At 43.1% G+C, this 20,669-nt stretch overlaps 1 protein-coding gene across 2 annotated transcripts in view; it reads left to right on the forward strand.

The window, feature by feature from the left end:
• The first annotated feature begins 11,946 nt into the window (after positions 1–11,946).
• Positions 11,947–20,669, forward strand: part of HACD1 (3-hydroxyacyl-CoA dehydratase 1) — a 63,268-nt gene continuing 54,545 nt past the window's right edge. For both annotated transcript variants that reach the window (XM_030189931.1, XM_030189930.1), the window contains exon 1: positions 11,947–12,148. In XM_030189931.1, coding sequence (XP_030045791.1) covers positions 12,114–12,148 — 35 coding nt within the window. In that variant the 5' untranslated portion in view covers positions 11,947–12,113. The remainder of the gene's footprint in view (positions 12,149–20,669) is intronic.

Consider the following 20,669-nt stretch of genomic DNA (forward strand, 5'->3'; position numbering starts at 1 on the left):
CAATTTGGGCTCAGGCCCACCCAAAATTGGCCGTCTGGCTACGCCACTGCACAGGAGGAAACGGCACTGCCCGGACAGAAGCCTATGAAAGATAGGCTTACTCTTCTGTTGTGTGGTAATGCTAGTGGTGATTGTAAAGTGAAGCCCTTACTGGTGTACCATTCAGAAACTCCTAGAGTATTTAGCAGAAACAATTTGATCAAAAGTAAACTGTGTGTGATGTGGAGAGCAAACAAGAAAGCATGGGTCACGAGGGCAATTTTCATTGAGTGGATGAATGAAGTGTTTGGCCCGAGTGTGAAAAAATACCTCCAGGAAAATCATTTGCCCCTTAAGTGCCTCCTGTTAATGGACAATGCTCCTGCACATCCTCCAGGTTTGGAAGATGCACTGTTGGAGCAGTTCAGTTTTATCACTGTGAAGTTCTTGCCCCCTAATACCACACCACTCATCCAGCCCATGGATCAGAATGTCATTTCCAATTTCAAGAAACTGTACACAAATGCATTGTTTCAAAGGTGCTTTGAGGTGACATCAGATACAGAATTGTCCTTAACAGAGTTCTGGAAAAAACATTTCAACATTCTCAACTGCATCAGCCTCATAGATAAGGCTTGGCAGGGAGTGACATCCAGGACGATAAACTGTGGATGGAAAAAATTATGGCCAGGATATGTGCATGAGAGAGATTTAGAAGGGTTAGATCCTTCACCTGATGACCCTACACATGTTGTGCAGTCAATTGTTCATTTAGGTAATTCCATGGGTTTGGAGGTGATTGGTGAGGATGTGGAAGAGTTGGTGGATGACCACAGAGAAGAACTCACCACTGAAGAGCTGCAAGACCTTCAACTAGAAGTGCAACAGACGGCAGATGAAGAAGTTGCTTCAGATAATGAGGAAGAAACAGTAGAGAATGTGCCTTCTTCAGAGATTAAGGACACCTCTCAATGTGGAGTAAAGTACAGGTGTTTGTGGAGAAAAATCACCCAGACAAAGCTGTTGCAAGCCGTGTCTGCAACTTGGTCAATGATAATGTGTTGCCCCATTTTAGGCAAATCTTAAAGAGGCGACAGAAACAAACCTCTTTGGACAAGTTTCTTGTGCGGCATGGGTCCACAGACTCTGAAGCTGGTCCTAGTGGCAAAAGAACAAGAAGGGAAGTGACCCCCCAGAAGCTGGTCCTAGTGGCAAAAGAACAAGAAGGGAAGTGACCCCCCAGATATTGTCCTTATGGAGGGGGATCCCCCTTCCAAACAATAATCTCTGCTCCTCTCTCTCTATCTTCCATACACCAAGAAGAGTCTTCAGAAAGGTAAATGCCATGTTAAATGTTCATTTATTCTATACACTAGTCTTTTTTATTCATTTAAAAGAAAAATTGCTTGTTGCCTCGGTTTTTGTCGATTTCGATTTTCGTCGATAGTTTTCGGACGAATTATCAACGAAAACCGAGGTTTCACTGTATATGTTTCTCAAAATTTTATAAAGGAAAAGATAGCAATATAACAAACAGATGTAGGGGCATGTTTACTTAAAGGCATTAAGCTCTTAACGTGCACTGACAGGGGTACTGCATGACAACATTAAGGCATTCTGTGGTAATATACCTGTTAGCACAGAAGCTATTACAGACTTGGTTGACAGACCTTGGAGTGCCATTGGAGGTGGAGTGGTTTGTTGCCAAGACGAGCCACAGAAGTGAAGTGAGTTGCCAGACCACGCACCCTGTCGAAGTGGCGAAACTTTGGTCACTGTCAGCTGTGGAGAGTGTGAAGAAACTGTGCATCTACAAAAGATAAGTTTTTGTTCTGTGGACTTTAAAGATTTCAATAACATTTGGAGGTTTCTGTGTCGATGATGACAGCAAGTACACTGTGAAGTTAATGGCCTGTGAGCCTAATGTGGAGGAGTCTGTTGAGGTTTTTCCTCCAATAATATGAAATACTTGTATGTGTAGTGTATGAGACTGCAATTTCATTTTTGCAAATCCAGTATTAGTGAGGATTTTTGTGGCTACAGAATTTTGGGTGCCATTTACTGAGTGCAGCTCTTAGATTTTAGCCTGACTTGTGAACTATAAATTTCCTGTGATATCAGACACTGCCACATTTCATACTCATTGGTCAGCATACCAAAAGCCATGAAATCAAATTTTAGTACTTAAGAATATAAGCGGTGCTATACTGGGACAGACCAAAGGTCCATCAAGCCCAGTATCCTGTTTCCAACAGTGGCCAATCCAGGTCACAAGTACCTGGCAAGGTTCCAAAACAGTACATTTTATGCTGCTTAGCCTAGAAATAAGCAGTGGATTTTCTCAAGTCCATCTTAATATTGGCTTATGGACTTTTCTTTTAGGAAGATATTCAAAACTTTTTAAACCCTGCTAAGCTAACCACATTTACCACATTCTTTGGCAATGCATTTCAGAGTTTAATTATACATTGAGTGAAGAAATATTTCCTCCAATTTATTTTAAATTTACTATATAGTAGCTTCATTAGTCCTAGTATTTTTGGAAAGAATAAACAAGCAATTCATGTCTATTCATCCACTCCACTCATTATTTTATAGACCTCTATCATATCTCCCCTCAGTCCAAACTAAAGAGCCCTAGCCGCTTTAGCCTTTCCTCATAGGGAAGTCATCCCGTCCCCTTTATCATTCTTGTCGCTCTTCTCTGTACCTTTTCTAATTCCACTATATCTTTTTTGAGATGTGGTGACCAAAGTTGCATACAGTATTTGAGGTGCGGTTGTACCATAGAGTGATACAAGGGTAATATAACAGCCTCATTTTTGTTTTCCATTCCTTTCCTAATAATACCTAACGCTCTATTTGCTTTCTTCGTCGCCACTGCACACTGAGCAGAGGGTTTCAACGTGTCATCAGCAATGACACCTAGAACCTTTTCCTGGTCAGTGACTCCTACCGTAGAACCTTGCATTACGCAGCTATAATTCGGTTCCTCTTTCCCACGTGCATCACTTAACACTTGCTTACATTAAACATCATCTGCCATTTGGGATGCCCAGTCTCCCAGTCTCGTAAGGTCCTCTTGCAATTTTTCAAAATTCTTTTGCGATTTAACAACTTTGAATAACTTTGTGTCATCAGCAAATTTAATTACTTCACTAGTTAATCTATATCTAGATCATTTATAAATAGGTTAAAGAGCAGCGGTCCCAATACAGACCCCTGTGGGACCCCACTATCTACCCTTCTCCATTGAGAATACTGACCATTTAACCCTACTCTCTGTTTTCTATCTTTTAACCAGTTTATAATCAACAATAGAACACTACCTCCTATCCCATGGCTTTCCAATTTCCTCTGGAGTCTTTCAAGAGGTACTTTGTCAAATGCCATTTGAAAATCCAGATACATAATATCGACCTGCACACCTTTATCCAATGTTTGTTCATCCCTTCAAAGAAATGTAGTAGATTGGTGAGGCAAGATTTCCCTTCACTAAATCCATGTTGACTTTGTCTCATTAATCCATGCTTATGTATGTGCTCTGTAATTTTGTTATTTATAATAGCCTCTAACATTTTGCCTGGCACCGACATCAGGCTCACCGGACTCACCGGTCTGTAATTTCCCAGATCACCTCTGGAACCCTTTTTAAAAATCGGAATTACGTTGACCACCCTCCAATCTTCCAGTACCATGCTTGATTTTAAAGATAAATTACATCATACTAACAATAGTTCTGCAAGTTCATTTTTCAGTTCTATCAATACTCTGGGATGTATCCCATCCAGTCCAGGCAATTTGCTGCTCTTCAATTTGTCAGACTGCCCCATTACATCTTTCAGATTTACAGAGATTTGATTCAGTTTCTCTGACTCGTCAGCATTGAATACCATTTCTGCCACTGGTATCTTTGCCACATCTTCCTTGGTGAAGACCAAAGCAAAGAATCATTTAATCTCTCTTCTATGGCCTTGTCTTCCCTGAGTACTCCTTTTACCCCTTGGTCATCTAGCGGTCCAACCGATTCTTTTGCTGACTTCTTGCTTTTAATATACCTAAAGAAGTTTTTACTATGCATTTTTCAACGCAATCTTCTTCAAATTCTCTCTTTGCCTTCATTATTCAGCTCTATTAGCCTCCTTCACCACACTTTTTAACCATGCTGGCTGCCGTTTGTTCTTCCTTCCTCCTTTTTTTAATACATGGAATATATTTGGCCTGGGCGTCCATGATGGTGTTTTTGAACAGCATCCACGCCTGGTGTAAATTTTTGAGCTTTGCAGCTGCTCCTATAAGTTTTTTTTTTCACTGTTCTTCTTATTTTATCATAGTCTCCTTTTTGAAAGTTAAATGCTAATGTATTGGATTTCCTGTACATACTTACTCCAGAACTTATATCAAAGCTGATCATGTTATGATCACTGTTATCAAGAGGCCCCAGCACCATTACCTCCTGCACCAGATCTTGTGTTCCACTAAGGACTAGGTCTAGAATTGTTCCTCCTCTTGTTGGCTCCTGAACTAGCTGCTCCATAAAGCAGTCCTTGATTTCATCAAGAAATTTCTCCTCTTTAACATTTCCTGATGTTACATTTGCCCAGTCAATATTGACCTCAAAACTAACCACCTGCTCTTCTGACCCTATTCCCACTCATCTACTCAACACTATCTCACCCACTGTCATCCCTTTCATCTGTCATATCCTCAATCTTTCACTTTCCACTGCGACTGTTCCCGATGCCTTCAAACATGCCATAGTAACACCACTCCTAAAGAAACCCTCATTGGACCCTACCTGTCCCTCCAACTATCGTCCCATCTCCCTCCTTCCTTTCCTATCCAAGATCCTTAAACGTGCTGTTCACCATCGTTGCCTCGACTTCCTATCATCTAAAACAATTCTTGATCCACTTCAATCAATCAGTTGATCACAGCTTACTCCTCGATACGCTATCCTCGCTTGGTTTTCAAGGCTCTGTTCTTTCTTGGTTTTCTTCTTATCTCTCCAAACCTACTTTTAGCGTATACTCTGGTGGATCCTCCTCCTCTTCTATCCCGCTGTTAGTTGGTGTACCTCAGGGATCTGTCCTGGGACCTCTACTCTTCTCCATCTATACTTCTTCGCTTGGTACTCTGATCTCATCCCATGGTTTTCAGTATCATCTTTATGCCGACGACTCCCAGATCTACCTCTCTACACCAGAAATCTCAGCAGGCGTTCAGGCCAAAGTTTCAGCATGCCTGTCTGACATTGCTGCCTGGATGTTTCACCGCCATCTGATGCTAAACATGATCAAAACTGAGCTTCTTATCTTTCCACCTAAACCGACCTCTCCTCTCCCCCCTTTCTCTATTTATGTGGATAATATGCTCATCCTTCCCGTCTCATCAGCACGTAACCTTGGGGTCATCTTCGATTCCTCCCTCTCCTTCGCTTCACATATTCGACAGACTGCTAAAACCTGTCGTTTCTTCCTCTATAACATCACCAAAATTTGCCCTTTCCTTTCTGAGTATGCAACCAGAACCCTCATCCACACTCTTATCACCTCCTGCTTAGACTACTGCAACTTGCTTCTCACAGGTCTCCCACTGAGCCATCTCTCTCCTCTTCAATCTGTTCAAAATTCTGCTGCATGACTAATATTCCGCCAGTGTCGTTATGCTCATATTAGCCCTCTCCTCAAGTCACTTCATTGGCTCCCTATCCATTTCCGCATTCAGTTCAAACTTCTCTTACTGACTTACAAAAGCATTCACTCTGCAGCTCCTCAGTACCTCTGCACTCTCATCTCTCCCTACACTCCTCCTCGGGAGCTCCACTCACTGGACAAATCTCTCTTATCTGCACCCTTCTCCTCCACCGCTAACTCCAGACTCCGTTCCTTCTATCTTGCTGCACCGTATGCCTGGAATAAACTTCCTGAGCTGATACGCCAAGCCTTATCTCTGGCCATCTTCAAATCTAGGCTAAAAACCCACCTCTTTGATGCTGCTTTTAACTCCTAAACCTAAACCTAATGCTTCAACTGTCCCCTATCCCTGATATGTCCTGTCTGTCCTAACCCTTATCCCTTACTTGTCCTGTCTGTCTGTCATAATTAGATTGTAAGCTCTATCGAGCAGGGACTGTCTATCCATGTTCAAGTGTGAAGCTTCGTACGTCCGGTAGTGCTATAAAAATGATAAGTAGTAGTACAGGTAATTGAAATCACCCAGTATTATTGTGTTCCCCAGGTTGTTAGCCTCCCTAATTTCTTTTAACATTTATACATCTGTCTGTTTATCCTGGCCAGGTGGACGATAGTACACTCCTATCACTATCTTTTTCCCCTTTACACAAGGAATTTCAATGCATAGGGATTCCAAGATGTGTTTTGTGTCCTGCAGAATTATTCAATTCAATGTCCTCCCTAACATACAATGCTACTCCTCCACCAATTTGATCCATCCTATCACTGCAATATAATTTATATCCTGGCATGACAATGTCCCACTGGTTATCCTCCATCCTCCAGGTCTCAGAGATGCTTATTATATCTATTTTTTCATTTAGTGCAATATATTCTAACTCTCCCATCTTATTTCTTAGACTTCTGGCATTTGCATATAGACATTTCAAACCATGTCTGTTGTTCCTATTTACATCTTGCTCAGCAGTTGACAGTGATAATGGGCAATCTTGAAAATCTGTCTGCTTTTTATTTAAAGAAACCTGGTCTTCTATCGTCTGTATTACAACCTCGCTATCAAGATGCCCTATCTTCCTGTCCTGGTGATATCTTTGAAAGATACCTTATTCCGAACCATGCGATTTTGAGCAACTGTTAGCCTTCCCCCAGTTTCTAGTTTAAAAGCTGCTCTATCTCTTTTTTAAATACCAATGTCAGCAGCCTGGTCCCACCCTGGTTAAGGTGGAGCCCATCCTTTCAGAATGGGCTCCCCCTTCCCCAGAATGTTGCCCAGTTCCTAACAAATCTAAAACCCTCCTCCCTGCACCATCACCTCATCCACACATTGAGACTCTGGAGCACTGCTTTCTCTTGGGCCCTGCACGTGGCATAGGGAGCATTTCTGAAAATGTTACCCTGGAGGATCTGGATTTCAGCTTTCTACCTAGGAGTCTAAATTTGGCTTCTAGAACTTCCCTCCCACATTTTCCTATGTCATTGGTACCTACATGTATCAAGACAGCCGGATCCTTCCCAGCACTATCTAAAATCTTATCTAGGTGCCGCATGAGGTCCGCCACCTTTGTACCAGGCAGGCAAGTGACCAAGTGATACTCATGTCCACCAGCTATCTAAATGCCTAATAATTGAATCACCAACTACAACAGCTGTCATAACCCTTCCCTCCTGGGTAGAAGCTCCTGGAGACACACCCTCGGTGCTAAAGGCTATTGCATCCCCTGGTGGCCTGGTCCTGGCTACAGGATTACTTCCAACTTCACCAGGGTGATGCTCTCTTTTTAACAGACCTCCCTCCTCCAAAGCAGCACAGGGATTGCCGGACTGGAGGTGGGAATTCTCTACATGTCCCTGTAAGGTCTCTTCTGTGTACCTCTCTGTCTCCTTCAGCTCCTTGAAGTCTGATACTCTAGTATCAAGACAATGGACTCATTCTCTGAGATCTAGGAGCTCTCTGCATCGAGAACACACATATAACTTCTCACCAATTGGGAGATAATCATACATGTGACACTCAATGCAAAAGACTGGATAGCATCCCGCTCCCTGCTGGACTGGAAGGGATAGTGAATGCAATGAAATATATGGAAATCCTACAGAAATGTATGTTGCAATCAACTGAGCATTTGTTCTCTGGTAATTACATCTTCCAGAAAGACAATGCTCTTTCTCATAGGGCCAAGACTGTTGTTGAATGAAAGAAAAGAAGAACAAAGGGGCAACAAGTTTGACTGGCCTGCTCAATCCCCAGATCTTAATCCTATCAAGAAGTCTGTGCATAAAGTATTAGCGGAAATATGCTAGACAACAACTTACGGCAAATGTGAGCTCATGGAGTCACTGATTGCGGCCTGGAACAGGATTATCACATTGATCGCCTTTGGAAGCTTGTCCACTTTCCCCCGGATTATATATAGTGCAACCTATGTTGCATGCACAAATCCAGTCATACGCTGGATTGTGCATGCAACTTAATTACTTAACAAGCCAGTCAGCACCGCATATTGCCAACGAGTAATCGACACTAATTGGCGTTAATTTGAATTTACATGCAGAAGAGGCTTAAGCGTATTCTATAATGTGATGCGTGTAAATTCTAAGTCATATAGTTGAAAAGGAAGCATGGCCATTGGCCGGTCGTGGGAGTTTCTAAACTCTATGTGCGTTTTTATAGAATACACCTGGTCCACACATAATTTAGGTGCTGACATTTACACCAAGTTTTACCTGGTCTAACTGCCCGTGACTAAATTGGTTGCACGGATGGGCACTTGTCATGTTCTATAATTAGGCTGGAAATTTAGGTATATTCTATAAAGTATAAGTATGATATATAGAATCTAGTCCTTTATGCCAGAACTATGCCAACTTGTCAACAAGAGTAAAGGTTGGCTAATCAAGTACTGAGTACAGTAAAGCAGAAACAGTTCTCACAGGGCTAAAGATAAAGCAAAACTTATGTAGATATTAAAAATATAATGGTTACAATAAGGCAACTCTGTCAATGAAACTGATTAACAATAATGTGGAAATTAAAAATAGCAACCAATAACATGTTCTATGCTTATAATTAACATAGTAACGTGGAGGGGCATAATCAAATGTCACCGGCGATCTATTTTGGCGGCGGCGCTACAGCTGGCTGGAACCATATTATCGAAAAAGATGGCCGGCCATCTTTTTTTTCGATAATACGGTTTAGCCCGGCCAAATGCCAGAGTTCGCCGGGGTTGAGATGGCCGGTTTTGTTTGTCAGCGATAATGGAACAAAATGCCGGCGATCTCCAACCCGGCGACATCCAAGGCATTTGGTCGTGGGAGGAGCCAGCATTTGTAGTGCACTGGTCCCCTTCACATGCCAGGACACCAACTGGGCACCCTAGGGGTCAGTGCGGTGGACTTCAGAAAACGCTCCCACATGCATAGCTCCCTTACTTTGGGTGCTGAGCCCCCCACCCCCCCCCCCCCCCAAAGCCCACTACCCACAAATGCACAACACTACCGTAGCTCTTAGGGGTGAAGGGGCAACTACATGTGGGTACAGTGGGGTTTTGGAGGGCTCCCACTACCAGCACAAGTGTTACAGGTAGGGGGGGATGGGCATGGGTGCGCCTGCCTTAAGTGCACTGCGGTACCCACTAAAAGTGCTCCAGGGACCTGCATACACGCAGGCCTCTAGGACTTGTTGCTGCTGTAGAACCTTGGCACACCAGTTTGACACCTGAAGACTAATCTCTTTGAAAAAGTCCTTTATTGAATAAGCATGTTTAATCACAGTTAACTGCAGATCAGAGGTTGTGCCCCGCTGGCAAAGAGCCTCCCTGGTACTGAGATTAGCAGGTAGGTCAGAGCGTGGCAGAATGGGTGTACAATGCCCTCTTTCAGCAACATTCAAGGTAAGAACTAAGGTCTCTAACGTGGGTAACACATGAAAGGGATCTAAAACTGGCTTACAAAAATGGCCACTACCTCATGGACTACCGGAAACAAAACAGGGCACATTCTGACCCAGTTAGCAGGGGAAAAAGCACCATGGGAGTAGAGCCCACTACCCTACACCCACCACAATGCATTGCTGATGTGACTCTGCAGTGCACCTTATAGAAAAGGTGTCACACTCACCCGAGAGCCACATCACAACCAGGGAAAGGCTGTCAGAGGATAGAACACATTGTGCTGTCATGGAGGTGGGTATGTTTATAATTGTGTTTTTTAGTGTGGGAGGGGGTTGGTGACCATTGGGGGAGTACGGAGAGGTCATCCCCGATTCCTTCCGGTGGTCATCTGGTGAGTTGGGGAACTTTTTTGAGGCTTGGTCGTGAAACTAAAAGGATCAAGTAAACCCGGCGAAATACTGCTTAACGCCGCTTTTTTTTGTTCCATTATGGCGAAAGCTGGCCATTCTGGTAGCCACGCCCATGCCCGCCCATGTCCCCGCCTTCCGCTAAGCTACTGACACGCCCCTTGAACTTTCGCTTGCGAAGCAACGGGAAAGCGGCAATGCTGTCAAAAATGCCACCTTCGATTATACCGATTTCACCGCTTTTTAGAAATCGCTGGCCATCTCCCGATTTATGTTGGGAAATGGCCGGTGATCACTTTTGAAAATAAGCTTGATAGTAACATAGTAGAAAAAGACCTGCATGGTCCATCCAGTCTGCCCAACAAGATAATTTCACGTGTGGTACTTTTTGTGTATACCTTACCTTGATTTGTATCTGCCATTGTCAGGGCACAGACCGTATAAGTCTGCCCAGCACTAGCCCCGCCTCCCAACCACCAGCCCCGTTTCCCACCACCGGCTCTGCCTCCCAATCTCGGCTAAGCTAAGCTTCTGGGGATCCCTTCCTTCCGAGCAGGATTCCTTTATGTTTATCCCACGCATGTTTGAATTCCGTTACCGTTTTCATCTCCACCACCTCCCGTGGGAGGGCTTTGGGGGTGCCAACAGTAGGGTATATTGCAGTTAATGGTATATAATAACCCAAAATGGAAATTAGAACAAAACAACACAAAATACTCAGTTACACAGCTTAACCTGCTGAAAATAGATTTCATCCAAGCAATGCAGGACTTACGAATACCACTGTGTCTCTGTTCTGTGTTCTACGCTGTGTGTGCTTATCATGTGTAGTGGGAACTGGGGTTGGGGAGCAGTTGCTAGGCAGCACGTTTGAGGGGGGGTAATTTGGACCATGTAGAGTTAGTTGTGGGGGCCTAGTTTTGGTGGTTGGGTCAGTTTCTAAGGTGTTTTTGTCAGTTGTTGGTAAAGTAGTTTTTGAATGTGAGGTAGTTTGTACAGAATTATTTTTTGGGGGGTGGAACAGTTTGTGGAGTGGTGGTATAGTTCTGTGTGGGGGCTAGTGTTTGCAAGAGATAGGTTTTAGGGAGTGTGATAGTTTAGGGATGCTGTGACAGTTTCAGGGGACATTTGCAGGGGGTAGGTTTTTCTTTGTTTTTGAAGATATAGCAATTTGTGGGGTGGCAGATATAGGGGGTATGTTGGGCTGTGGGGGCAGCTTGAGAGGTGGGGCAATTGTGAGCAGGGTAAACTTTTGGGGGTAGAGAAAATTGGGGGTTTGGAAGAGTAGTGAATTCCACTTTTTAAACTGCCTTCCCTTGCTCTCTAACTATTACTTTTCACTCTAAAGAATGTGGAAATACTTCCATAGAAATGCACTGTATCTTTTTGCTGCAACCCCCTCCCACACACACACACACACACACACACACACACACACAAGTTTCATCCCATTCTGTTTATTATTCAGTACCACAGAAGCTGGATCTCCTTGTCCCATTTTTTTTTATTTTTTAGTGGTGGGCTTGTACCCCTTATTTGGCTCATTTTCCCCAAATATGTCTTTTAAGTGGTTTCCCATTCTCCCATTTTCAGAGAATTATTTTACCCACCTTGACTTTCTCAACCCAGTTTTTATATAATTCTTTCCTACTTCTGCTGGATTAGAAAGAATAAATATGGAAACGTATCTCATGACTACATAGAGTTGTTAGGAACGCTAAGCATTCCCCTGACCTAGGGTAGGTAGTATTATAGACTGATCCTGCCTACCTTCTGCTCTATAATCATATTATAATGTCTACATCGCTTAACTTGAAAAAGTTCAAAGTATCGGACTGGGAGGAAATATTCTGGCTACTTTGAGTACATTGTCCTGCAACAAATCAGGAGCCGTCACGAGTGACCAATCTAATTCAAAGTTTGAAGCTCTCAAGTACAGAAACGAGCTTTCGCCGGCAGCTGTCCCACAAAAGAAATATTTGCTGTGCTCTCTCTGCTGGTTTGCGAGAGAACGCTGTCTGTCAGCAGTCTTTCAAATCCCATCCTCCTCTCTCCCAAGGCATGGCGTCCAGCGAAGAGGACAGCACGGTGGAAGAGAAAGAGAACAACAAGAAGAGAATCAGCACGCTCGCCAGAACATGGCTCATTTGCTACAACATTGCCATGACACGGGGTAGGGTAAAGAAAGCCTTTTCTACTACCTGAGGCACATGGGTCTGAAACTCTGAAACGTTATTGTGGTGCACGCTAGCTGCAGATTTTTTTTTTCCATCTGAATTCTAAGTCCTCTTTCTATTTATCCCGGGATGCGAAAGGTTCTTTTAATTATGGCACTTTTAACTAAAGCTACCTTAGAATTAGATAAGGCACCTCTGTTCAAACAACAAAAAGCAAGTCTTAAGCTGAGTTTTCATGCTTTTAGAATATATGGTACAGGCTTCGCTTGGAGAGGGGCCACATTCCTAATACGGTGCATTACAGTAGCAGCTGCATCACCTCGCTGGCCGGCTCGTGGTAAGTATAGCTCTTGCAGGGTGGCGGGAACTGCTTCCCTAGGCACATTTTCATGCTCTTAAAGCTCCCAGGGTTTGATGCAAGTGAAAAGGGGACTGCGGGTGTAGCACAATTCTTCCCATTTATCTTCTTTTATTGAGTGAGTCAGGAAAGACTACCAGACTCGAGAGTCCTCTACTCCTGCATTTTCTGATGATTCTTTCCTTAGGAATTTTATATGAGGGGACCAACCAACATTTTGGAGTACAGAGTGTAATATGTCATATTTCTAAGCTGAGAAAATCTGATCACTTGTAGTGATTTAGGAAAATAAAGTTTTTGAATTAATACAATATCATTTATCAAGGTTTCAGCTCTCTCTGCTTGTTATAGATTGAATTTTAATGTTATTTTCTTGCCTTCTCAACTAACAGCCCACAGTGAGGTACACTGACGTTCTGATACAATTTTCAAAACCAGAAAAAATCATATATTCATAAATATTCAAAATTGAATTACTTTAAAAATATCAAAAATAAAAGTACTTATGGTTGGATTAAAAAGGACTAGGCATTCTAGCTTCAAACTGAGGACTCCCCTTAAATTTTTTGAATATTATTGGGAGAATATTATTTATTGGGGGGGGGGGGGGGAATGTAATTGCCTAAGGGCACGTTTTAATAAGCTGCAGTAGAAAGTGGCCTTAGTGCACCCTTATGGGATTCTTTCCTACATGCTAAACTCATTTTTACCGCAGCTGGAAAATGGCTGATTTTCCATTTTCCCTATTAATGGCTATGCGTTAATGTTCAAACAAAAGTCGACACTAATTCAGCAAAACATTTCTTAGAATGGACAACCTTTAAAGCTAAAAACTAAATTTCACAATTTTTCATTCATTCACACTGTCAAAATTTAGAACTTTTTAGAGTTTTTTATTATTACTGATGGAGGAAAAAGACCTCAAAAGTCTTTGCACAGCAGCAAGAGTAATTTCTTTGTGCCGGCACTTTATAGACTCTGATATTATCGTGGGTCAAAAAACCTCCACTTATTTTAAGTAAACTTCATAATTTTTTTCATTGCTTTTTTAATTTTCAAAACATTTTTGTAACTAGAGTATAAATGAAGACACGCTCCTGTTTACTAAGCTGTGCTAGCGGCTGTCCCGGCGCCAGTGGCGTAGCCACAGGTGGGCCTGGGTGGGCCGGGGCCCACCCACTTAGGGCTCAGGCCCACCCAACAGTAGCACACATTTAGCGGTAGCTGGTGGGGATCTCAAGCTCTGCCAGCTGAAGACTTCCTCCTGATGGTAACGAAAATGCAACTCTCCACAATACCGGCACCTGTGCATTCTCAGTTTTCAGCACATGCCTGCTGCAGACTGTCAAGGTGGAAAGAAGCATTTTCCCACCAGCTGAGATATTTTTTGGTGGGGAGGGGGGGGAACACTTGGTGCCCACCCAATTCTTGCCTAGGCCCACCCAAAATCTGTTGCCTGGCTACACCCTTGCCCGGCGCTAATGCCAACAGAGCCCATTAAAAGTGAATGAGCTCTGCCGGAATTGCGCTGGAACAGCCGCTAGCACGGCTTAGTAAACAGACCCCTTAGCTTGCAAATTGCCCACATTTTTGTAACTAAAGTATAAATGAAGACACTTAGCTTGCAAATTGCCCAATTGGGTCTTTATTTCACTCTATATAAGGCTTCTTCAGGGGACTTAGTGCTTCTGAAACCTACAGCAAAAACATGGTGTCATCCGAACTTATAATAATTCTGTTATAAAAAACAGTGGAATGGTTAACTTACTAATCCATCCTTACCGTTATGCTTCAAGACGCTAACATCATTTATAAAGACCGGAACTGGAACTAGGATTGCACCACACACATTGACTAAACGTATTTGCAATTTAAATATTGTTGAATTTAATCCACTTAAAGGGAATGCTGACCATTCATTTGAAAATTCACACCTAAAGGTTCAAGTGATTTCAAGGTAAATATCCAACGTTGTTCCCGTCTTACTTTATTCCTATTACTTCTTCTCATGTTAGGTGGGACCCAGTCAATAACAAAGCACTGAAATGCCTCAGTTCCATGTTGTTTTTCTAGGCAATGTGTTACTAGTGGTGCTCATTGAATTCACTAACGCTATTGATGGTAGTTTAACTGAAATTTCCTATCATACAGATGGTCAATCTACATATGTGATTTACATTTTAAAGTGTGATTGTCAAAAGTTATATGTGGGGAAAACCACCAGAACTTTACACCTGAGAATCACTGAACAAACATAAAAAAGGGAGGAGTAGCCTAGTGGTTAGTGCAGCAGACTTTGATCCTGCAGTGGCGTTCCTACGGGGGCTGACACCCAGGGCGGATTGCCGATGCGCCCCGCCCCGCCCCGCCCCCCCCCCCCGGAACAGCACGACGCCCCCCCCCCCGGTGAACCCCCCCCCGATCCAACAGCGAACCCCCCCCCCCGGGTGTACGCCGCTGGGGGGGGGTGCTGCGCGCCTGCCGGCTCTTCGTTTTCATGCTCCCTCTGTCCCGGAACAGGAAGTAACCTGTTCCGGGGCAGAGGGAGCATAATAATGAAGAGATTCGACAGGCGCACGGCACCCCCCCCCCCAGCGGCGTGCACCCGGGGTGGACCGCCCCCACCCCCCCCCCCCCCTTGGTACGCCACTGTGATCCTGGGGAACTGGGTGCAATTCCCACTGTAGCTGCTTGTGACCTTGGGCTAGTTACTTAACCCTCCATTACCCCAGGTACCAAAACTTAGGTTGTGAGCCCTCTAGGGACAGAGACAGTACCTGCATATAATGTGATTAGTGGTAGTGGGGTTCGTCCAGATTTTGAATTGATGGATCTATGGAGAGTATGGTCACTGGGGTTACAGTTTAATGATACAGATTCCATAGATAGTGCAGTGAGATTAATTGGAACATGTTTTAGAGATGGTAGCCCCAAAAAAGGAAGTTGTTGCCAGAGATAATTATTGTCCATGCCCATGGAAAACATCTGTAATGGTTCAAGTGTGGTGTGAAGTGAGACAAGTTGAAGGCAGGTGGTGTAAATCAATGGATGTTGATGGCTTTGATAGTTACAAAATCCGAATGTTAGAATATGGTTGTGAGGAACAAGTATTATCAGCAGAGAATAGCTGGAGATTTAAATGAGCCTAAGGAGTTGTATCATACTGTACGGTTTTTGTTACATAAAAGGGTGTGGCAATGTTGTGGGACCCAGTGCTGAATTGTATGCTGCTTTTTTGGTGCAGAGAATAGACATATTGAGGAAGAAGGTGTCAGTGAACTATACATTAAATAGTCCAAATGATGATAACATAACAGTTCCAGTATGGACTGAGTTCTTATTGATGGGAACTACAGACATAGAGACGGTTGTACGATCGGTGATACCAACATGAGCATTGCAGGATCCATGTTCATCGAGTATCCTGCAAAATCTTGCACATGAAATAGCACCTTCTGTTTGTTGGATAGTAAATAAGTCCCTGCATGATGGTCTTTTTCCTAAGTTTTGTAAAAGTCTACTGTGAAGCCGTTGTTGAAGAACACTAATTTGGATCCTGCAGAAGTGAGTAGCTATAGGCCCATTTCTATTATTCCATTTTTGGGTAAGGTCCATTGAAAAAGTGGTCCTTAAACAACTTGATGTGTTTATGGAGAAAACAGGTAGTCTGGATCTGCATCAATATGGATTTCGACATGCACTTAGCGTGGAGACTTTATCCTCACAGTAGATCAATAAGAGGGGAATGGATGATAATACCTGTTACTGTTAGTATCATTAGATGTTTCTGGGACTTTCGATTCTGTGGATTTGGATCTACTACTTGCTAATTGAAAGATTTAGGGATCGGCAGGCAAGTTTTATGCTGTTTTACTTCTTATTTGAAAGAAAGATCTATGGTCATTCATAGTGGGGCACAATTGTCAGGTTTGGTTAAAGTAGAATGTGGGGTGCCAGAGGGGTCTGCTTTATTGGCACTGTTATTTGACATCTACTTAGTGCCATTAGGTAAATTATTGAAGACATTGGGAGTATTTTACTATTTTTGTGCGGATGACGTTCAGTTTATTTTCCCTATACGATCATGGGGTACTGATTTAGATGCTCAATTAGGTGATTATATGATGAGTGTATGGCAATGGATGAGACAGAATGGGCTTCTGTTGAATGTGGCAAAAACTGAGGTCATGATTATTGGTAGAGGGGAGTCATTACAATGACCGGAGAAAGTGTGGTTAGGGAATAAGTATGTTCCTGTGAAGAAAGAATTGAAGTTGTTAGGGGTTGTTTTAGATAATAGACTTAATATGAGAGCACAAGTGATTAATGTGGTCCAAACAGCCTTTAAACATCTATACATGATAGTCAAACTGAAACCGATGATACCTATTTATGACTTTAGATATGTATTACAGAGTATGATATTGGTGCGGCTGGATTACTGCAATGCCTTACACACTGGAATGTCATCTTTGGGTGTGAGGTTATTGTAGATAGCTCAGAATGCAGTGGCTTGTGATCTTACAGGAATTTTAAAAAATTCCCATGTATCCTCAGTATTGAAACAACTACACTGGTTACCTGTGTTACACAGGATTCAATTTAAGGTGTTAGTACTACTGCTTATCATTTCTATAGCACTACTAGATGTACGCAGCGCTGTACACTTGAACATGAAGAGACAGTCCCTGCTCGACAGAGCTTGCAATCTAATTAGGACAGACAAACAGGACAAATAAGAGATAAGGGAATTACTAAGGTAGGGATGATAAAATAAGGGTACTGAACAAGTGAGTAAGGGTTAGGAGTTAAAAGCAGCATCAAAAAGGTGGGCTTTTAGCCTAGATTTGAAGACGGCCATAGATGGAGCTTGACGGACTGGCTCAGGAGGTTTATTCCAGGCATATGGTTCAGCAAGATAAATGGACCGGAGTCTAGAGTTAGTAGTGGAGGACAAGGGTGCAGATAAGAGAGATTTACCCAGTGAACGGAGTTCCCGGTGAGGAGTATAGGAAGAGATGAGAGTGGAGAGGTACTGAGGAGCTGCAAAGTAAATGCACTTATAAGTCAATAAGAGAAGTTTGAACTGTGTGTGGAAATGGATAGGAAGCCAGTGAAGTGACTTGAGGAGAGGGCTAATATGAGCATAGCGACACTGGTGGAATATAAGTCGTGTGGCAGAATTTTGAACAGATTGAAGAGGAGAGAGATGACTAAGTGGGAGACCTGTGAGAAGCAAGTTGCAATAGTCTAAGCAAGAGGTGATTAGAGTGTGGATAAGGGTTCTGGTAGTGTGCTCTGAAAGGAAAGGGCAAATTTTGGTGATATTATAGAGAAAGAAACGACAGGTTTTAGCATTAGCAGTCTGCTGAATATGTTCAGAGAAGGAGAGAAGAGTCGAAGATGACCCCGAGGTTACAAGCTGATGAGACAGGGAGGATGAGAGTGTTATCCACAGAAATAGAGAATGGGGGAAGAGGAGAGGTTGGTTTAGGGGGAAAGATATGAAGCTCAGTCATGGTCATGTTTAGTTTCAATTATCCACACCCATCCTGTTAGAATATCAATGATATGCTTTGATGTTCCCATGCATACCTCCAACTCACCCCCATCCTCCCACCCTGTCAGACTGTCATAGTAATGCTTGAATGTTTTCACTTATATACACTGTCAGCTAGCACATTTGCTTATTTCCGATCTGACGAAGAAGGGCAACCTTCGAAAGCTAATCAAGAAATGTATTAAGTTATGTCCAATAAAAAAGGTATCATCTTATTTTCTTTTCCATGTTTTATTTTGTTTGATTTCTATTGATAAGATGGCGGTGAGACATTCAGGTGGTAATGTCAGACAGGCAGGCTGATACTTTGGCCTGAATTCCTGCTGTTAACACTTGTTTATTAGACCTTGTGTCTTGCTGCCCCATGTTACTTGAAGGAATCTTTGCCTATCAGCCGCAGCGGGTATTGAGATCAGAAGCTGTCATGAGACTATCACTGGATGTTGTGAATCAGTTACATTATGCTGATACATGGGCTTTGGCCTTTGTGCTGGCTGCAGTTTTATTATGGAATTCACTTCCTGAGCAACTCCACCATTGTGGCAGCCTGACGCAGTTTAAGAAAATTTTAAAGACTCGCCTATTTGTGACAGCATTTTTTTGAAGCAACTGTAGTAGTCATGTGATGTTATAAAGAGATTTCTTATTTTTATAGTTTTGTATGTTAGTTTTTATTTTTAATTGTGTATATTTTTAATTGGAAACCACCTAGTTTATAGGTGGTCTAGAAATCTTTTAACTAAATAAATAAATATATGTGACACCTGCAGGCATAAGGACTATTGCAGTGGTGTATAGTTGAGAATGGAAGGAAAGAGAGAAAAAATGCTGAATATAGATGGAAAGAATAGGCAAAAGTCAGACCACTGGATTCCCTCTGTCTTCCATCTCCAATCAGGTCCACACAGGATTTGGCTTTTGTTATGTGCTGCCCTGGATCCTCTGCTGCCTTAGACATGGGGCTCCAATGTGCCCTGCTTTGCTCGGATCCTCTGCTGCCTCAGTCTGCCCTGGATCCTGTATCTGCCCTGGCTGTGTCTCCACCTTCATAATTTTTTTCTTTAACAACTGAAGACCCATCTCTTTGACAAGATATACCACAAAGATCAACACATGAGAAACTCCCCACATATATCCAGAAATGTTTAATAATGCCTTCTGTTATATTACTATCATGTATTCCATTACCATGTAACCCAAAATCCTTCTGTAATACCAAATGACTATTATCTTCTTATTTCCACTGTCCATGATGTATTGTAAGCCGCATTGAGCCTGCAAAGAGGTAGTAAAATGTGGGATACAAATGCAGCAAATAAAAATAAATAATAATAATATTAAAGTTGGATCCAACATTAATGTAAATAAAAACCCTAAAGTTCCTGGGCAATGAAAACTCTGCTGAAACAAAGTGGGCAGGGTGGAGAAGCAGCCACAGCAGCCACTGGATCTGGGGCAAACCAAGGTAGCAGAGAATCCAGGGTAGCCACAGCATTCTGCTGAGGCAGCACAGGATCTTGGTCAGATGAATGCAGCAATGGATCTGGGGCAGAACAGGGCAAATTGGAGCCCCATGTCCAAGGCAGGAGAGGATCCGGAGCAGCACATAAGTAAAAGCCATATCCTCTGCAAACTCCATTGTAGGAGGTATAGAGTAGATTTGAAGGATACAGCTTTTAAGAAATCCTGATAGATGGGAAGGAAGGGAAGAACAGAGAGGGGGAGATGATGAACATGGATGGATCATAAGAGAAGAGAAAGGAAAGAAATGCACATGGATGGAGGGAAACGGAAGGAAAAAGAGAGGGAGGATATGCCACACAGAGGAAAGGAAGAGAGGAGGAGGAGATGATGCTCATAGATTGGGGAGGGGGAAAGAACAGATGGAAAACTGAACCCAAGTTTATGCCTTTACTGAAAGCGTTTAGCTGCTGTGACCTGGCTGAAGTAAGCCAACTCTGCTTGTTAAGACTTGCAAACCTTGCTGAGGTCTGGCTAGAGCCAGACCCAAGTCTCAGAAGATCTGAGAACTTACAGGCTGTGTTTGCGGTGGGGATGCCCCCCCCCCCCCCCCCCCAGCCACAGACTGCTTGGCCTGCTAGCTAGAGGCCTACTCAAGACTGTTATTAAACCCAAGAAACTGTTGTATCTGAGGTTCCTGGCCTGTGAAGTAACAGGTCCCAGAGCTCAGGTGAATAAAACATTTACTTTTGCAACCTTGTCTGACTGAATTATTCCCAGGGCCACCCCAATAACCCTCGCCTGGGGTCTTGCATGTTGTGGCAGTGGTGGGATCCTGAGCTTATCCTATATGAGGTAGCTGTATCCGTGATCTTTGGGGCACTGGGCCTATTAACAGCACTACGCTGGGACTTTGGGTAAAAAGGGTTAGCCCTGCCCTAGTTAGGGGGAGTGTATAGTTAGTGCTGGACAGACAGGCTTTTATTTTGGTTTTTGATGTACTGTGCAGTACAAGCCGCTTGCAGTAAAAACATGGGGAACCTACTTGGACAACATTATCATCTAGAATAAAGATTGGAGGAACCGCCTCATCCAAATAGGAGCAGTACTGGATAGTCTGCGGACCACTGGGTTAACA

This window comes from Microcaecilia unicolor, chromosome 1 (assembly GCF_901765095.1).
Source record: "Microcaecilia unicolor chromosome 1, aMicUni1.1, whole genome shotgun sequence".
NCBI lineage: Eukaryota > Metazoa > Chordata > Amphibia > Gymnophiona > Siphonopidae > Microcaecilia > Microcaecilia unicolor.